The sequence below is a fragment of the Bos indicus x Bos taurus genome, chromosome 13 (genome assembly GCF_003369695.1).
Source record: "Bos indicus x Bos taurus breed Angus x Brahman F1 hybrid chromosome 13, Bos_hybrid_MaternalHap_v2.0, whole genome shotgun sequence".
Classification (NCBI taxonomy): domain Eukaryota; kingdom Metazoa; phylum Chordata; class Mammalia; order Artiodactyla; family Bovidae; genus Bos; species Bos indicus x Bos taurus.
In genome coordinates, this window is record NC_040088.1 from 35,877,814 (window position 1) to 35,897,009 (window position 19,196).

Genomic DNA, 19,196 nt, shown 5'->3' on the forward strand with positions numbered 1-19,196 from the left:
AAAGTTATCAATTCTTCAGTGCTCATCCTTCTTTATGGTCCAACTCTCACATCCATACATGACTACTGGAAAAACTATAGCTTTGACTACACAGACCGTTGTTGGTAAAGTGATGTCTCTGCTTTTTAATATGCTGTCTAGGTTTGTCATAGCTTTTCTTCCAAGAAACAAATGTCTTTTAATTTCATGGCTGCAGTCACGGTCTACAGTGATTCTGGAGCCCAAAAAGATAAAGTCTGTCATTGTTTCCATTTTTTCTCCATCTATTTGCCATGAAGTGATGAGACTGGATGCCATGATCTTAGTTTTTTGAATACTGAGTTTTAAGCCAGCTTTTTCACCCTCCTCTTTCACCCTCATCAAGAGGCTTTACACACTAGGATATGTCTTCACATTTTCACTTAAAGCATAGCTTCTTCAGTCAACCTACTGATTTCTATCAATGGTGATAGATTTCTTGCTGAAATCATCGCATTTGCGGAATAAAATATACTAAGTATATTATTCTTTTGACACATTGCCAGATTCTATTTGCTATAGTTTACTTAGAATGGTATAGCTATAATCATGAACAAAAAAAAAAAATCAGTTTATCATTCTTGTTTCTCCCTGTGTTTTTATCAGCTTTAATACTAGGGTTAGATAAGACTCGCCAAAACTAGAGAAAGCCTGTGTGCAGTCATAAGTAAATAAATAAATACTCAGCTGCTATCACTGGTCATTTTTTCCAGGTGTGGATTCTTATGGACTTTTCAAAGCTCTTTTATAATTACTGATCTGTTCAAGTTTTCTTCTTTGTGACTTTTACTCAGTGTCCTCTTGCCAGGAAATGATTTTTTTCTTCTAGATTTTCATATTCGTTGCCGTACAGTTGCACTGTCCTGGACTCTTTAAATATCCCTATACCTGTTGGTTTAGAACAGTGGTTCTTCAAGTGTAGGTCCTGACCAGCAGCATGAGCATCACCTGGGAATGTACTAGAAATGGAGTTCTCAGGCTTCACCCCATAGCTACTGAGGCAGAAAACCAAAAGTGGGGCCCAGCAATCCGTGTTGTAACTAGGCCTGCAGGGGCCGCTGATGTGCTCAGGTGAGAACTGCCAACTTAGCAACTGGGGTTTCTCAGTCCTATACATAAGAACACTCACAAAATAATAGGAAAAATGCCCCTCACTAACATCACTCACCAGATCATTCCTTCAAATAGGTTGTGGATAACAAGATGTGACTGTGTTACAACAATCAGTAATGTTACATGGGTCCAGCCAAACTGCAAAAGAAGATAAAGGATAAACTTTACCCATCAGTTTACCTTGAAAGGAACTTCAAATAACAGCTAATACCAAACAGAAAATTGTTGAGAAACAGGTAGGAAAGATATCTGTTTCTGTATCTGTCTTATTGGAAATGAAAAGCTACAGAACAGGCCTCGAGAAGAACTATGTTTCCCAGCTACAGTTCCCAACAAGAGGAGGGTGCATGTGGCCCACTAGTTAGTCCTTTTATGCTCCAAAAAGCCTGGGTACTTCTTGTTTTCTTAGTAAGTATTTACAGAGAGATTAGGACGCTCAGAGAGGGGGTGTTTTTAAGTTGAGGGAGCAATACAGCAGGTAGGATATCTATGGTCAATGTCTAAAGCTTCACCTAGAGCCTTACCTAGAGGCCACACTCAGATCCAGACGGGAGACACTGCTTAGGGTATATAACAGTGATTAGGTCTAGGTGGATAAGAAGCCACCAAACTTCACAGGGGATGCCTCTTTCACCCTCCAGGTTTCAGATGCACAAGAACAGACTACATTCCAAAGTTCTGATTTATCACAGAAAGGATGAGAGGCCTGTGGAGTTTCCACAGAATTTCACCTCTATCAAGAGTTTTGACACTGACATATTTTGACACTACCCTTACCATGTAGAACTGCAATCGATAATGCTTCTTGACCAGACTCAGCACAAACATGCAGAATCCTAGTTTGAGAAGGAAGGAAGAGAAAGGGCAAAATGAATCACAATTTATCTTTGTCCTAGTCATTTCCTTTAGCTGTGTCATATGGTCCTTTGCTAATTTCCTGGCAACAGCTAACCAGGGCACAAATCCATTGCCCAAGGGAATAAAACCAGTTGTTCAGATAGGCAGTCAGAAGGGAAAAATGACTACTTCAAGACAATCAAAGGAAGACAATATTTAAAAATTTTACAGATTACACTCAACTTAGGATACTGCTCACCAGCTAGAAATGTTTTGATTCTAGAACAGGGGCTGATAATGGTCAGGCCGGCTGCCAGTATTTTGTTGCTGTTACTAAACTCACGGGCACCCAAAGCAGGGCAACACTGCCCTAGCTGGTAGCTCAGTTATTAGCATGGCAACTCATCATTGAGGTTAGCTGCCTGTTTTTATAAACAAACTTTTATGAGAACACAGCCGTAACTATTTGTTTACATGTTATCCAGGGTTTCTTTTGTGCTACAATAGCAGAACTAAGGAGCTGCAGTAGAGACTCCACAGCCCCCAAAACCTGTAATATTATTTTCTGGACCTTAAGAACAGGTCTGGCAGAATGGGGATCCACATGGTATAAGGCCAAGGTCATCCTTGCATCTCTCTCCTACTGACCCACATGACTAAAACCTCTAGGAAGAAAACGGATTTTACCCACAAGTGTGCTGGGTCCCTCAAAAGTATCCCTGCCCAGAAGAGAGCATTTCACTGTTCTAGACCTCTGGCCTCCCTTTGTGGGACTGCTTCTAGGCTCTGAGGCATGCTTTCTGACTATCCTCAACACATCAGACCTCTCAGCAGTAGACTTCATATTCAGTAGCCAGGTATCATTCAGAGAGCCAAGTATCACTATCAAGTTGATGAAAAAATAGGTCAGATTGAAATTTAGGTCAGAGTCAGAACAAATTTCCCAATGCCTCAAACTGGTTTTCAGGGTAACCATGAAGAACATTAGCATTATTTGAACTCCTGTATAGTCTCAACTGAGTTTAGATTGACGGAGCAGTTTACCGTTTGTCAAATTTCAATATAGTTTATCAAATCCTCATGGTGACTTTGCCATTTTAGCTCTAGGTTACAGGAAAGCTAACTGAGACTCAAAGAGTAAGCTCCTGCCTCTTCTGAAGTCACAGGTCTGTTTAAATCCAAATCAATAAAATTTCTAATATACTGTAGTGTCCCTTTTTTAAAATTAACTTTTATTGGAATATAGTTGATTTACAATGTTGTGTTAGTTTCAAGTGCCCAGCAAAGTGAATCAGTTATACGTCTACATATGTCCACCTTTTAGATCCTTCTCCCATATACGTCATTACAGAGTTTCCTGTGCTATACAGTAAGTTCTTATTAGTTATCTATTTTATATACAATAGTGTGTATATGTCAATGAAAAGTCCTTTTTAAAATACAAGTTTCTGAATGGTTTTGTTCTGGTCACACTGCAGAATCTCTGCCAACAGAGTCAGGACACAACAATGCTGTGGGGTCTTTCAACAGAGGCTGAAACACACGGACAGGTAGCACAAACTACAGTCCCCGCAACCACACAAGCCCCTCAGCCTCATTTCTCTTAGTAAAGAGCTACTACAGCTCATGTAAGGCAGAATCCTTAGTTCTGCTTCCTTGTGTGGTCAGAGTTAAGTCATCAAAACTTTACAGGAACCAAGAAATGCCCCAACTCCAACTCAGCAGATATACAAAAACAAGACATACGCAACAACTGGCAAGCTGCTTAACACATACCTGTTAAATAGAGAGTAAAGGAAATGAATCGGTGGTATTTACTGAGAATCCGCAGAGGCTCCTCTCTCTGGACCAGAGTGAAGAAGTAATCCGTCACTGTTTCGCCATAGAAGAAATAATTTACACATAGCAGAAAGTACCTGTTAAAGAAGACAGATCACTGCCAAAGGGAGCACATGCGGCCCCTCCGTTATAGCAAGGCTGTTAGGACCAGAGCAGCAGTCCACCCAACCCCTAAGAACCCCCAGGCAGCTCACAGCAGGACAAGCAGACCACAGATCCCTGTCCTCTGGTGACCCTGTAGGTGAGATATTTATCTAGAAATTTGTGGCTTTCATTCACTCTCCATTTGTCACAAACTTGGGACCCAGTTTCTGCCCCTTCTATAGCATTGCCAGGTCTAACAACACTCAATCTGTAAGACAATCCCCAGAAAGGTACCTCATCCTGCCTCCTTGGCCTTAATTCCACTCTTCCTGATAGGAACTCTGCATGCCTATCGAAACGAAATTTCTGGCTTTCTGTCTGTCTGCTTGGTTCCTTTCTTCTCCCTGCCTGGAACATCCTCTTCACTTACCCACTTTATCATTCATTGCTCAAATACCACTGTCTTCATAAAACCCTGCATGATCGAATGTGGTATCTGCCTCCCCTGCCTTTATTTCTATAGTGCAAAATATTTGCTCTTTTCACTAAGCAATTAATTATGCTTCATCTCAGACTGTCTTCCTCTCTGATGCCCAGGCTCTGACATACAAATCTTTCACCAGCATTAAGTCTTCACTTGTTTATAACCTCTCTCCTCAACTAGAGGGAGCTCCAAAGAGGGAGAAGCCATGGTCCACATACATGTGCGGCTCCACTAGTGTTTCTGAATATGAGAATGAGCAACCCAACTCTAAACACTCAATAACAGACATCAAAGAAAGGGGAGAGCTTATCTTATCTCTTCCATTTTTTTTTTAAATTGCGGAAGTTCAAGAACTCCCAAACAAGCTTTGTTTTCTGTTACATGAAAAACACTTCCTTTGAACAGTGACCACAGTCAGGGGTCAAACATCCTGAATATGTTAATAAAATTCATAACATTGCTTTCCAGCTATAGGAGACCCACAAGAGAAACCTACATCTTAACCCAGGGGGAAGGCCCTGGCCCTGTGGCGACTGCAAGGCAGCTTATGCTGCTGGGTGACAAGGAAGCATCTCTGAGAAGGATGTGTCCAGCCCAAATATGAACATGTCAGCTCCCTTGGCCATAACCAAGTTGCTGGGGCCCAAAACACTACTCTCTGGCCTGGTAAGTTATGAAATCAATGCCCAAGACCCAGCACAGCAGAGTGAGAGAAATCTATATCTGCCCTAACTCTTCTCAGGACTACACAATGCTCTGTTCACATGTCACCACCTCAGAAGAGTGTGGTCAATACAGCAAAGGGCTTCAGATCAGGAAGGTGTCTTGGACATCATCTGCACTACAGGTTTTGTTCTGGCTTCAAGGCTTGTCTTTGGCAGTCCAATGGTTAGGACTTGCTCTCACTGGCCAGGCCCAGGTTCAATCCCTAGGCAGGGAACTAAGATCCTACATGCCACATAACACAGCCCAAAAAAAAAAAAAACAACTAAGGACATCCAAGCCCGTTCTCAGGAGGAGAAAGCAGAGCTCCTCTGAGGAGCCCAGACCCCCTGCATTCAGTCTCACTCCTGTCCACTGGCACCCAAGGAACCTCCAAGGAACTAGGACTCCAAAACCACAGGTTGAAAAGCACTGACTAGGTCTCTACTATCTATTTTAAGGATGAGGAAGCCAAGTTCCAGAAACAGCAACACCAGTGTTGACAACTCCCAGATGACTGTTGTTGGATGCTGGGATACCAGAGCACGAAAAATGTACTGATCTAGAAAACGGGGGCCATTGTGCAGTCTAAGGAATCCAAATATTGATGCAAATATGGTCACAGATGCAGCTGGTCTGGATTCTTCTAAGGATTCTTCCAAGCCAGCCATTCAGTCTGGCCTAGGCAATACTTTGGTCTCAAAGGTGCTGTGAAGGTCCATGGCCATCAACCCCTCCCTCCAACCACGACCGTAACTACCTACCACAAAACGTTTGTCCAAACCTGTTAAAGGTCTCTGTGGGGCTAGAGAGCTTACCAACTGAGGGTTCTGAACCAGGGCAGGTCATAGGAGTGGTACACATTGTAGCCAATAGTGATAATCTCATGGAAACACTTAATCTGAACACACATCACCTGCAGGACACAAAAGAATTAAAACACTTGCTAGCTCCTCAGTTCTTGTAATCTGTGGAAACAGAAACCAACAGGTCATAGGCCTTCAAGAAAAACCACTATATTTAAGAACAATGTCAGTCCTCCAGTGATTCTGCTCCCCTCCTTTCTCTCACATCACTCAACAGGGTTGGGAGGCCCTTTATGTCCCACAGAGCAGATCTAATTTCTCACAATAAATATATGCTTCTGAAACTTTGATTAACTTTTTATTGTAGCCTCCCCCAGGACTCAATCTCTTCCACTTTTGACTCTGAATAAAAATACATACTTGAAAAGTCCCAAACTGCTCCACTCAGTCGTCAATTGTATAGTCATTTGATGCTGCCTATGACAATGGGAAGACTCAGAGCAAAGTACTGTGGACTGGAATTTTATATCAGAAGTCCTAAGCTTATGAGGGAGGCCCCAGGAAAACAAGAAACAAAATCAAGAGTCACACAGAATCATAGCCAGGTCCCCAGTTTGACCAAAGAGCTGAAGTACTAAAATCAAATTTTAAAGTGATCTTTAATCACCTACAACTGGCCCATGCCAATAGCCCTCCAGGTGGCTGGTGGAAGGTGAGAAATCATAGTTATTCTAAGGCGGATGTGGTCTGAGCAGCCAGGACCTCAAGTGATTCCCAGAACCAACCCAACACCTGGCACTTAAAATGACTAGACATGCAGGGAAAACTGAAGGTAAAACTAAAACAGCAAGTAAATGGCACTTACAATCATCATTAAAACCATTGGTCCCAAGTAAATGATAATGAAGAAAAATGCAATCATCGCCAAAGTCAGGATGCCTCTCACCCACCAGTTCTTCCATCTAAGACAGAGAGGAAGGGAAGGAGAAAACATGTTAGGAGCCCAAAGGAACTGAAGCACAAACTCAGGGGGGATGGTTCTTTTGGGATAAGAGGGCTCTGAGGTTAGTGCTTTCCAGGAGTATGTCTTTCACCTTAACAGAGGCAGTAGCTGTATGCCGGAAGAAGCAGGTCACCTCACCCATCAGAGCCATCACCTCATCTACACTAAACTCAGCAAGTGCTCAAGGCTTGCATAAAAATACACCCAACTTGTTTTTTAATGAAGCAATCAGGCAAAACTCCCAAGGGAAATGTAATGTCTGCCCGCCTCCCTTACGTATGTATTTAGATGGCTTCTACGGGTGCCTCTGAGAAAAAACTATTAACATTTTTCCTGCAGCAGAATCCTACATTTCTCTGCTCCTGCATCACTATGGTAATAACAATATCAGACACAGTGGTAGTAACAGCTATCACACCTGGCACATATGCACCTGGCACTTCTACAAGGACTTTCACGTGTATTAACTGATTCAACCCTCAACACTACTAGCTTTTACAGATGAGGAAGTGGATGTACACATGATATCCTGTGAAGTGCTTAAGCTGGGAACTGAATTCTGGGAGCCAAAGTGGCTCCAGAACCCATGATCTTAATCACTGCACAATACAGCCTTTCAAAAGGACAAATGTGTGGGAGGCATGCCCAGGCACACTTTTATATAATGTTTTGGAATCTTATAGTTTGCCCACACAGCTGGTATCAGAAGGACCAGAATCTCAAGGGACCAAAATTTTAACCCTGAATTCACCAAAGTTGAGATGTTTCTTAATTTCTACAGGAGAATTTAAGGACTGTCCAAAACAGATGTGTGGGGGAGAAGGAAAACTGAACTCTGAACTAGAAACTTAGGCTCCTCAGTGGAAAGCAGCCTGCCCATTAGTCACAAACCTCAAGGACCATTTATCTTCATGTGCTCTATCAGCAACTACTCCTATGTCCATGTATTCCTGCTCTTTGGATCATACCTCCCAATCAGCCAAGGGTACCCTTCAAGGGCCAGATCCACTCAGGTTGTGCTTGTAGTCACTGGTAAGTACCTGATGACACTCAATAGAGCCTTAAGCAGAGGCAGGGTAGACTATAACCAATGAAAGTGGGCAGGTCTGGGCCTCACACTTTAACAGATGTGGGCTCCTGCTATAAGACAGTGGGTTCTCTAAGGGCTTCAGGTATTCCATGACACTTGCAGACCCAGAGCCCTCAGCAAGCACTTGCATGATTAAGCCAAGCTACCTTGAAGACAAGTTGGAAAGGGCCCTGTTGAGAACCTCTGGCGTATCATCTGCAGAGGGTGGTTGGGTGACAGCTTCCACTCTGCTTTCACTGTCCGATGCAGTCTCTCCATCTGCCTTTGCTTCTGACTCTGACTCCTGCACAGCAGAAAAACAGAAGAGGGAAAGATCAAAAGCGCTGAGTAGGATACTGGGTGTAGACATCCAAAAGGACCCATCTACCTTTGAAAAGGCCTCTCCACCAACACCTAAGTCACACAGGGAGGAGCCCCTGCTCTGCCACAATACCACAGAAAGCTGTGGACTCTTGGAGCCACGGGACAACTAGTGGCTCTGGACAGGCTCTCTCGGGGGAAGCTGAGTGTGCAGGCTACTGCCCCCTGCAACAGAGCTCCTGAAAACCCATGGTGTTACTTCCAGGCTTCCCAAGACCACCACGTGAGGAGGCCAGCCCCAGTCAGGTGCGGAAGCCCTATGGGACCACTAACTCTAGTCAACACTTCACCAGGACTGGTGTGCGCCACTGCCCTCTCCCTGCCACCAGGCCTGGGTGTCGGCAAACACTTTGATGTCACTCACTGAGTTGCCACCAGGTCACAGTCACGTAAGGAAATGCCTGAAGGAACTCACCCTGCTCCCCAGCCTGCATGAAGGGACCAGAGCATGCCAGCAAAAGGTCCTCCGTCTAAAGTACCGAGCTTTTATTTCTTAGGGGAATTTAGAATAGATGCTGTGAGAAGAGGTGCAGGAGAAATCAAATCACTTGGAATCAAAGTCATGATACTACACTGTATTTGAGTAGCCCTTCAGAATTCTGAGAGTATTTCCCGTACCTGTGAACATTTGAGCAGTTATGGAAGGAAGGAAAGGCAGACAGAAAGATCACTATTTATAAATGAAGAAACAGGGGCTCTGAGAAATTCAATAGTTGGCCCCAAATCTCCTATAACAGGTCTCTGACTTCAATGTGTTCATTCCACTACATTTCCTTTTATCGAAGCATCTCAGAATCCATTTAATTCTTCAGTTAAGTGATTCAGAACAAAACTGGTAATGGCAATAGGATGTTTCACCAAATCATCAAAGATTTCATTATATACACGAACAGACAAAAAGCTGTATCTTTTTTTCAAACTGAACAATTTCCTTAGCAACTTAGCAGCAGCAGCAGTGACTAATAAATATATGAAATTGAGCACCATTTCACACATCTCTTGGCCATTCTGATGTCTTCTTTTGTGAAGCGCTTGTCAAGTCATTGGTCAGTTTTCTACTGGGTTTCCTTGTTTTTTTTATGTGTAGTTGTTTTTTAATATGTTCCAAATTTAAGTACTTTGTATCACTAACATGTTCCCCCAGTCTCCTCTAAACCCTAACAACCCACCTGAGTCCTTCTCTCACCTACAGTCAGACCTTTTCCCTCTCACTCAGCACTGGCCACAATGGGGAGTTGGTGGGAGATTTTGTAATTGTCTGCTGCCCCAGCTGACCTTAAGGCCCCTAAAGACAAGATATTCTCATGCCTGGCACACAGATGCTTACAAATACATGGAAGATGGTGGAGAAAGAGGAATTCTTTCCAGCTATGGTAAAGCAGCCCCGCTCTCATAGAGACAGCTGTTTCTACATTAACTTACAACTGAGATAACACCACAAAACAGAAGACTTAACTACTACAGGATTGCTGATACAGAAACAGGGGGCTTTGGTAAAGAACTTAGGGAGTCACTCTGCTGTACAGCAGAAATTAACATAACACTGTAAATCAACTATACTTCAATTTACAAAAACAAAACAAACAAAAAAAACCTCATGGAGGTGTCATCAGTAGCACCTGAGGGAAAGAGCCACAGCTGCTGCTGATGAGGTCAATGCTCCTTCCTCCACCAGGCTGAGCCAGTGGACAAGTCACCCAAGTGCTGTACCCCACTTCCTTACCTAATAAAAGGGCACGAGAAAGGACCCTTCTCATCTGTGTAAGGGTTCTCCAGAAAGATATAACCAGACACACACCCAGAGCTGTGTCCTATTCCACTGCCCCACAAGGTTCTGAAATGTAGCAATGCCCCTAAGTGTAACTGGGATTCTCTCTCTCCAGTCACATTTAGTGAAGACGGAGGCATTCAGAACAGATTTCCATGCTCTAGGCTAACATTATCATCCTTTTCCCATCAGTGACCATCAGGGATATGAGGTATCGATGCTGTGGGATTATCTAGATCTGACCTCGAAGGAATTGCAAAATCCAAGTACCAGGGCCCCACAGATGTTCTCCAGGAGTATGCAGAAGCCACAGGGACTGAGATGACAACAGCCGGCGAGAGGGTATGTATGCAGGCGCATATGCTTGCGAGCGCATGCCCAGGCGTGTGTGCAACACACACACAGAAGCTCTAGCACCAGCTATTTTTAACTCATCCATCTTGTTGTCAAGGAAACTCACAAAGGCTGCTCGTTCCCCAAGCTAGGAAGGGCAGGAAGAAACCCGGGCAGAGCCCCTGCAGGGGAGGGGCAGGGAGCTCTGGCTTGGTACCAAGTCTCTGGACCTTGCAGACCCTTTTACAAACGTCAGCCCAAATAAACGCCGTATCTGACTCCTCTCCTTCCTTACTAGGAAGAGTGACAGTGAAGAGAGGTATCCTGAAGCAGAAAGCAGTAAAAGGACACAGAGAAGTGTCACAAAGACACAGTGACAGTTGTTATGGTCAAGACACCAGGAGGCCTGGGAGGAACAACTAAGACATGAAGTAAACTAAAGAAATGAGCCTGAAGGAGATTAACTTTCCAGTTGTCACCTGCCTTTAAGCAAGTAAGGGCTTCCCTGGTGGCTCAGATGGTAAAGCATCTGTTTGCAATGTGGGAGACCCAGGTTCGATCCCTGAATTGGGAAGATCCCCTAAAGAAGGAAATGGCAACCCACTCCAGTACCCTTGCCTGGAAAATCCCATGGACAGAGGAGCCTGGTAGGCTACAGTCCATGGGGTCGCAAAGGGTCGGAGACGACAGCGACTTCACTTTTAAAAGCGAGTAAGTAACGCCAGGGTCCTGGGCCTCAGCCCAGGCCACTGAATAAGCATCCTCAGAGCCCTTAACTGGAGGTCTCCTTGGAGAAGGAGACAAACACCTACACAGATAACCTCTCTCCCATAAGCTGAAACAGTCGAAAAAGGCAGAAGGGCAAATCCCAGTGCAGGAGGAAAGGGCACAACCTGGGAAGGCATGGATCGGGTGAGGGAAGTCAGCCAACTCTCGGGGCTCCAGGTGCGGCCGCCAGGAGAGCAGACGAAGGAACAGGAACCTCGGAGAACCTGGAAACCTTGTGCTGTTCTGGCTACTCCCTGTGTGGGGCAGGGCCTTCCACTTGGGCCGCTTAGGCCTCAGTGAGGAGGAGAATGCTGGCAGGAGCTTCTCTCATGGACCCAGGAGGAGTCAAAAACCTGGAGCCCAACCTTTTGCCCAGGAGAAAGTGGCACATGTGAGGACCAAGAATCAGAGATGTCAAGCGTTTCACTGGTTTGCTCCTCCAGGGGATGGAAAGACGTTCTGCAGGAGGCAGAGGCAGCCAGTCAATTCCCAGCTCTGGTGTTCATTACACTCAACACAGGCCTCCCGTCCCTGGTCTTCCCCCTGGGGAAAGCGCCCCCTACATCACATGGTTGCTAGAATGATCAAATGCAACACCAGTGAAAGTCTATTAAAACTATAAAGGGACTGAAGAGCAACAGGGACCTACTGAATTCCATCCTACCCCCACTCTCCAGTAGGCTGACCATGGCACACAGGACAGGAGCCCAAGAACCTTAAACACTCATCCCAGGCAACCTGGGCACCCTTCCCAAGGAAGGTGGAGTGGAGAAAGAACAGTGCTTATCAGGTCTTGCTGGGGCCTGTGTGCTAATCAATTCTGTGAACTCAGCATCTGCCTGCCTTGCTTCCTCTTTCCTGTCTTCCATTCCAACAGGTGGCCCCAACTCAAAAATGATCCACCTCTCAAAGCTGCCATAAAGATGGAAGTCTGAAACACAGGCAGCAGTACCTACCAACACTTCCTGACATGGGATGTGTACAGCACAATTCACTGAGGCATGGAAGGAAACATCAGAACTTACTTCTATTTACCTCGTTCATCTTTTCTTTCCTGTGCCTGCTTTATGATGAACCTATCAAAACATGTATATAACTGAGGCTGTGCCAGCTGGGGAACATGGTAAAAACATCACATACACATCAGACACAGTGGTGGGTCAGTGACCCTGGGATTCTTGATTCCCACCACACTGAGCAGTGCCTGGAACACAATATGAACTCAAAGATTTATTGGACTAATAAGCTAATTAATTCTTCTTAACCTACCACGGACCACGGTGTCTGGACTGTATTCAGCATATGACAAAATCAGCTCAGATTTCCAGCTCATGTGCCAGGTCTGACAGGCCCCTGCCTCGGCAGCAACCCTTGTAACAGAGCCAGACTAATGCCCACTCTCATCCCCTCTCTGTGCTAGCTGAGGGTCTAAGGATCCAGCTCAGGAGCTCTGGGACCAGCACATGGTAGCAGGGAAAGGCTGCCTTGCTGCTTCAAGCTCACCTCAGCTCCCAGGCATCCCCTCCCCCTCCCTTTCTTTTCAACCAAGGACCCAGATCAGAGGTTGAACAGAGCAGACCCTGTCTCTCAGATTCTATCTCAATCACCGCCCATCCTCCCACAGTCCTGCAGCCATTTCCCAAGTGGGCTGCAGCGCTGGTGTAAACAGGAAACAAGAGCATTGCTTTAAAAGGAGAAGAAAAAATAGTTACTTCTGAGGCCTCCTTCCTTCTGGTTCACTTAGATTCTAAGGTAGAAACACTTTGTGATATGATAGACACATGGAGAGCCTTGGGTACCAAGGGTTCAGATAAGACCTGTCAACATTTTTAGGGGAACTCATGCATAAAAAGCTTCCCCTACCAGCCTTCCAGGTCCCCTCTACCTCCCACAACTGCCCAGACACCAGCGAACCAGGGCTCAGAACAGAAGTCTTTCTTCAAAAGAAGCAAGAGATGGCAGTAAGGGAGGGCCAGGGAGCAGTAATAAGGGGAGGAGGGAGGTCCCTGTGCCCAAGGTCAGGCTTCCTGGCCTGAGAAGGGACCTGGCTTGGCCCAGTATAGCATCTGTATGACTCATTTTCACTGCTATAATCTAGGTAGGAAACCCAGGAGAGAACCCTAGCAGTTTAGAGCATACTAAGTTCTTGCCTGGAGAATCCCTTGGACAGAGGAGCCTGGTGGGCTGCTGTCTATGGAGTTGCACAGAGTTGGACACGACTGAAGCGACTTAGCAGCAGTAGCAGCAGCAGCAAGCTGCATTAAAATTGGTAAGTTTCATTTACTGAGTGTCTTCACACCTTACATAAACTATTTTTCCCACTGCTTTAGAAGGAAATTATAAATCTTGTGCTGGAGGAAAATCATCAGGCTGAGCCTAATCTTTCTATTAAGTATCATGCCAGCCATCTTTTTTGTTTTTTTGGATGTGCTGGGTGTCCACTGTAGGGCACAGGGGCTTCTCTGGTTGCAGCACGCCGGCTTAGTTGCTCCACAGCATGTGGGATCTCAGTTCCCCAACCAGCGGTTGAACCTGCGTCCCTTGCACCGGAAGGCAGATTCTTAACTACTGGACCACCAGGGAAATCCCACCTGCCATCTTCTTAACCAAGCCGTGTGGCCAGATACCAGGGCAATCAACTCCCCCACGTACACACACACCTCCAGGAAAGAAATTACCAGAGACAGGTTTATCCCTAATGAGTGTAGGAGACCTCTGTGTCCCTGTCACTGAAAAAAGCCAAGTAAGCTTTCATCTGAGTTCCTACTGCAGGAAAAAAGTGCATGTGTGTGTGTATGGTGTTTGGAACAGCAAAGAAAATATTTCTAGCTTTTTCTAATGCTCACCTCATCTGACAAATTCAGTGGTCTGAACAAAGGATCAAGGGGGAGGAGCCTGGCTCTGAAAGTTTAGAATCATCCCCAAAATGTCCACACTCTGCCTTCAAAAGCCTCATATCAATAATGTGATCCACAGAAAATGCATTCAGTTACTCCAGATGGACTGCTTCCTTAAAGTACCTCCATGGGTAACTGCTATCCACAGCAAAGAGCTCCAGAGACATGACACGGAAAGATGCACGTGCAGAAAGTTCGGCTTTTAAAACCTAACTCTGCCTCTGAACCATTTTACCTCCGGACAATACTATTTCCAAGGAGCCACAGGGCTCTTTGCAGAGAACCTACCACTGCCAGTCTTGGGCGCAGAGAGGGTTCCTGTGGGAAGACAACTGTTCCCAGGAGAGCCACACTGGGAGCAGCCCACATGCTGCCATCCCCATCCTGCCCCCTCCTCAGCACCTTGCTCCATTGATCTCCCCTCCCTCCCCTCTGTCCTCCAGCCTTCCCCTCACCCCAGGTCCTCATATTACACCACTTAAGCAGGCTCATCCAAAGAAAGCACTTTTTTCTCCACTTCACAGGTGAACCTTTGGGAAGCGTTTTGAACACTCCATCCCTTTCCTTTGACTGACCTTCATTCCTCAAGCCACACCAAGCCACCTTCATCCCTGGGCATTCCCAGTCCTCTGCTGCCAGCACAGCCTTGCAGCAACTTTTGATGTTATTATTGAGAAATATTCTTCCCTTGGCTTCCAAGCAGCACATCCTCCTGGTTTCCCACCTGCCTATCTAGCCAGGCCTTCTTTAGCCAGTTTCTCCTTGGCAGCTTCCTCTTCTGCAGCTTACCCTTTAATTGAGGGGCTCTGAGAGGTTCCGTGCTGGGTGCTCCTCCTGTTCTACTACACACTCTCCCTGAGTAATCTCGTTCACTCTGATGCCTCCAACAGCTTCTTCTTGAGCTTCAGACCCACATATCCGATCATACTTGATGTCCCCCCTTGGATGTCCCACAGATACCTAAAATTCTCTAGGTGCTCAAAACCAAATTCATTCCGTTTCCCCTGAATACTCAAGTGAAAAGGTGGCCAATCACCCTTCGTGCTTCCTCCCTCGGCTCCTATCACCTAGTCTGTGATCACTGCCTCTGAAACAGACTCTTAAGAGTCCCTTGCACTGCAAGGAGATACAACCAGTCCATCCTAAAGGAAATCAGTCCTGAATATTCACTGGAAGGACTGACACTGAAGCTGAAACTCCAATACTCTGGCCACTTGATGCAAAGAACTGATTCACTTGAAAAGACCGTGATGCTGGGAAAGATTGAAGGCAGGAGAAGAAGGGGACGACAGAGGATGAGATGGATGGATAGCATCACCGACTCAATGGACATGATTTTGAGTAAGCTCCGGGAGTTGATGATGGACAGGGAGGCCTGGTGTGCTGCAGTCCATGGGGTTGCAAAGAGTCGGACACGACTGAGCAACTGAACTGAATTGAACCCGTTCCCACTGCCTCTGGATCTCCTAAGCCAACACTGTCCCCTCCAGGTAACTGCAACAGCCCAACTGGCCACCTTATCTCCAGCCCTGAGTCTATTCCTACCTCCACTCTATACTTCACATTGCACCAGGACGGTCTTTCTGGAAAGAAAACCTGACTGCATCACTCCTTGTCCAGTACTCCTCCTGGAGCTCCCTAGGCTACACAGAGGTGATTCTTCCTCCTCTTGCCATCTAAAGGCTAGATCTCAACTTTTTAAATGGTCTACAAGCCCCTTTGGGATCAGAGTCTTGTCTACCCTTCCAGCCTACTGTCTCTCAGCCTTTCTGACCTACAGTCAGTTCCTAGAACAGGCTGTACTTTCTTACCTTAGGCTTTTTGCTCCTTCTGTTCCTTCCTACAACAGTCTATGCAGATTGCCCTCTTTAGAAACTCATCTCTCCTCTGGCCAATTATAATTTACTTCAGATCTTAGCTAACAAATCTCCAAACCTTTCCCAGCTGCCCTGTGTCCCAGTGGCCCCTGTCGTCCCTCAAGAATGCACTCCACACTGTACGGTCTCGTCCTGCAGACACAGTCTCGGTGGGGAAAAGGAGGATATGCTGACTTCCTTCCAACATCTGGCATGGTGCGTACAGAGAAGACACTAAGTCTCATCACATGTGCCTAAGTAGCCCCAGTCAATCATTCAGAGAGGATCCTGGGTTTACTAGATTTGCAGAGCTGGGCAACATGTAGCAATTCAACATCTTCCACACTCTTAAAAGCACCGTATGAGGCATTATAGGGTTACAGTCCATTGTCCCACTGTTGAGCTCCTCTTCTTTCTTAGAACAGAAGCCTTGATTTTTAGCTGGGCTTAGAACCAAGAGTACATTTTCCAATTCTGGTCAATGAGATATTAGCAGAAGTGTTGTGAGCAATTATACCTTTTTTCCTCCATGGTGATTGAATTGTGGAAAGGCTAGTTGGAGCTCCAGCAACCATCTTGGCCTATGAGGTGAAAACCATCTATTACCAATGTCTAAGCAACAAGATAAAAGGAGGAGAACATCAGGAAAAACTACCTACAGAGGACAACTATGTAGCAAGAACAAAGTTGTACGGATTCTGGACTGCTTATCACATGAGAAATAAGGGCAATTCTATCTTGCTAAACTACTGTTATTCTGGGTTTTCTGTCATTTGTGGCCAAATAAATAAGTGATACAAGGGATCCAAAAAAAAACAAAGGTTTGTCTGAGAAAAAGGTCAGAAAAGAAAGAAGCAGCCTTCCTGAATACAAGGCTTTCTAATCCAGACAGACACTGTTGGTTTAGGTCCCAACCTCCTCAAAACTGCTACTCCCATACATTAAACCAAGAGTTTGGATGACACAAACAGGTATTATCCTTTCTTCACCTTCCCCACTAAAGCCTCCCTCTGGAGTAAACACTTCTGTCTACTGAAAGAACAAGCATACAGCTCTAATCCAGTACCAGTCATCGTCAGAAGACATTGTTTAATTCAGGACAGAGACTCCCAGAGCTCCAAAAATCACCTGTTTCTTGGGAGGCTCTGCCCACAGGTCTGTTCTAATGATACCACTTGTTTCCCCCTGTCCTCCAGAGTCAGACACCAAAAATCAGAAGCCCTGCTGGAATCCAATAGGTCCTCTTATCATCAGTTACCTAATCAGGCATCTCTATTAGTATTTAAGGGAAAAATGAGTCCATCCTTACTGAGGGAGAAAGTAATTTTAAGTTTCATCATTATTATAACAAGGCTCATGCAAAGAAGAAAGTTTATCAAATATTACCAAGAGTTAATAAGATGGGAAATAGGTTAATAAAAAATAATAAGAGTTAAGTAACAAACAAAAAGAGTTAAATAACATGAGAAATATATTTGCAATCTTAAAACTGAGCTCAAATGTACTCCCTAGACCTTAGGAAGAAAATGGAACCAGGACGAGCTACTGGATTCCTCATCTGATGAACCCCTAAATCATAAATCAATATCCAGGACTTGCCTCAGTGTCACACATCTCCAACAGTTCCTACTACAAAGATTACTAGACAAAGTAAGTGGTTAAGAATCTGCTTTTGCAATGGAGGGATCACAGATTCCATCCCTGGTCAGGGAACTAAGTTCCCACGTGTCTTGGGGCAACTAAGCCCGTGCGCCACAACTAGGGAGTCTGTGCACCACAATGAAAGATCCTACGTGACACAATTAAGACCCAACAGACAAATAAATATTTTTTTTAAAAAAGGAAAAGTGTGTTTTTCACACCCCTTGTGGCTCAGCTGGTAGAGAATGTGCCTATAATATGGGAGACCTGGGTTCAATCCCTGGGTTGGGACGATCCCCTGGAGAAGGGAAAGGCTACCCACTGCAGTATTCTGGCCTGGAGAATTCCATGGACTCTATAGTCCATGGGGTCGCAAAGAGTCCGACACAACTGAGCGACTTTCACTTTCACTTTCTGTACAATGGGTACAAAGAAACTGACTATTCTTTTTTGTGTTTGAAAAGTTCCTTTAATACAAAGGTTTAAAAAAAAAAAAAAAAAAGAGTGCCCGAGTCAGCTGAACTGCAAGTGACTTTCAGATACCCCGAACCTCAGCAGAGAAAAACCACTGTGGCCTCAGGGTGATGTCCCAGGCTCTGAGCACAAAAATGAATTTAAAATTTCTGAACATGAAGTAAACAAAACAGCCTCGAAGACACAAAACCAAATGAACGTTCCACTCTTCATCTTGTGGTACCTCTTGGCAATATTAGATCTAGTTGAACACGTCTTTCCTGAAACACTGTTCTCTTGGCTTGCATAATATACACTTTCCAGGTTCTCATTCTACCTGACTGACTGCTCTTAGTTCCTGTGTTATCTTCCCTCTACCTGTCCTCTAAATGTTGGATTGGCTTTAGGCTCAATTCTGGGCCCACGACACTCACTCCCTTAAGTATCACCATCCAGCACCTTGGCTTTAATTACCAATTCCATGGCAATGACTCTGATGATTATATCACCAACCCCAACCTCTCCTCCAGCTCCAGACCCAACTGCTATACTTCCAACTACTTACTGACACCTCCACCAGAAAGTTCTTGCAGACATCTCAAACGTATCTAAACAGAACTACTGACATTGCCCACAAAAATCTTAATCCTCAAGTGCCTAGCTAGCCAGTTGATGGCACCACAATCTATATCCAGCATAAGCCAGAAACCTGGGTGCTTTGTGTGCTCAGTCGCTTCAGTTGTGTCCAACTCTTTGCAACCCTGTGGACCACAGCCCACCAAGCTCCTCTGCCCATGAGATTCTCCAGGCAAGAATACTGGAGTGGGTTGTCATCCCTCCTCCAGGGGATCTTCCTGACCCAGGGATCGAACTTGCATCTCTTACGTCTCCTGCATTGGCAGGCAGGTTCTTTACCACTAGCACCACCCAGGAAACCCAGGAGTCACGCTTAATTTGCTTAATTCCTCTCTCATCTTTCCCCAGTTACTGGACATGCAGCTGACTCCCTTCTAAAATCCACTCCCTTCCCCTTGCATGTTGTGTAGTAACCTGTGCAAAATAATTATTTTAATCCCATACCCTTTGCCACAATAACAAGTTCATGAACAGGCATTTTAACCCCAGTATAACTCAATGTGAGTGT

At 45.2% G+C, this 19,196-nt stretch overlaps 1 protein-coding gene and 1 non-coding gene across 2 annotated transcripts in view; both read right to left on the reverse strand.

Annotated features, from left to right (window-relative positions):
* CDS2 (CDP-diacylglycerol synthase 2) overlaps positions 1-19,196 on the reverse strand; it is a 57,002-nt gene that overhangs the window by 8,555 nt on the left and 29,251 nt on the right. The window contains exons 2-7 of the mRNA XM_027559424.1: positions 8,123-8,259; positions 6,749-6,845; positions 5,896-5,993; positions 3,745-3,884; positions 1,909-1,967; positions 1,187-1,269 (exon numbers count right to left, since the gene is read on the reverse strand). Of these exons, the coding sequence (XP_027415225.1) occupies positions 1,187-1,269; positions 1,909-1,967; positions 3,745-3,884; positions 5,896-5,993; positions 6,749-6,845; positions 8,123-8,259 (614 nt within the window). The remainder of the gene's footprint in view (positions 1-1,186; positions 1,270-1,908; positions 1,968-3,744; positions 3,885-5,895; positions 5,994-6,748; positions 6,846-8,122; positions 8,260-19,196) is intronic.
* On the reverse strand, positions 2,277-2,382 carry LOC113903736. The gene has a single exon (XR_003514278.1). It is a non-coding gene; the product is annotated as a small nucleolar RNA U6-53/MBII-28 (small nucleolar RNA).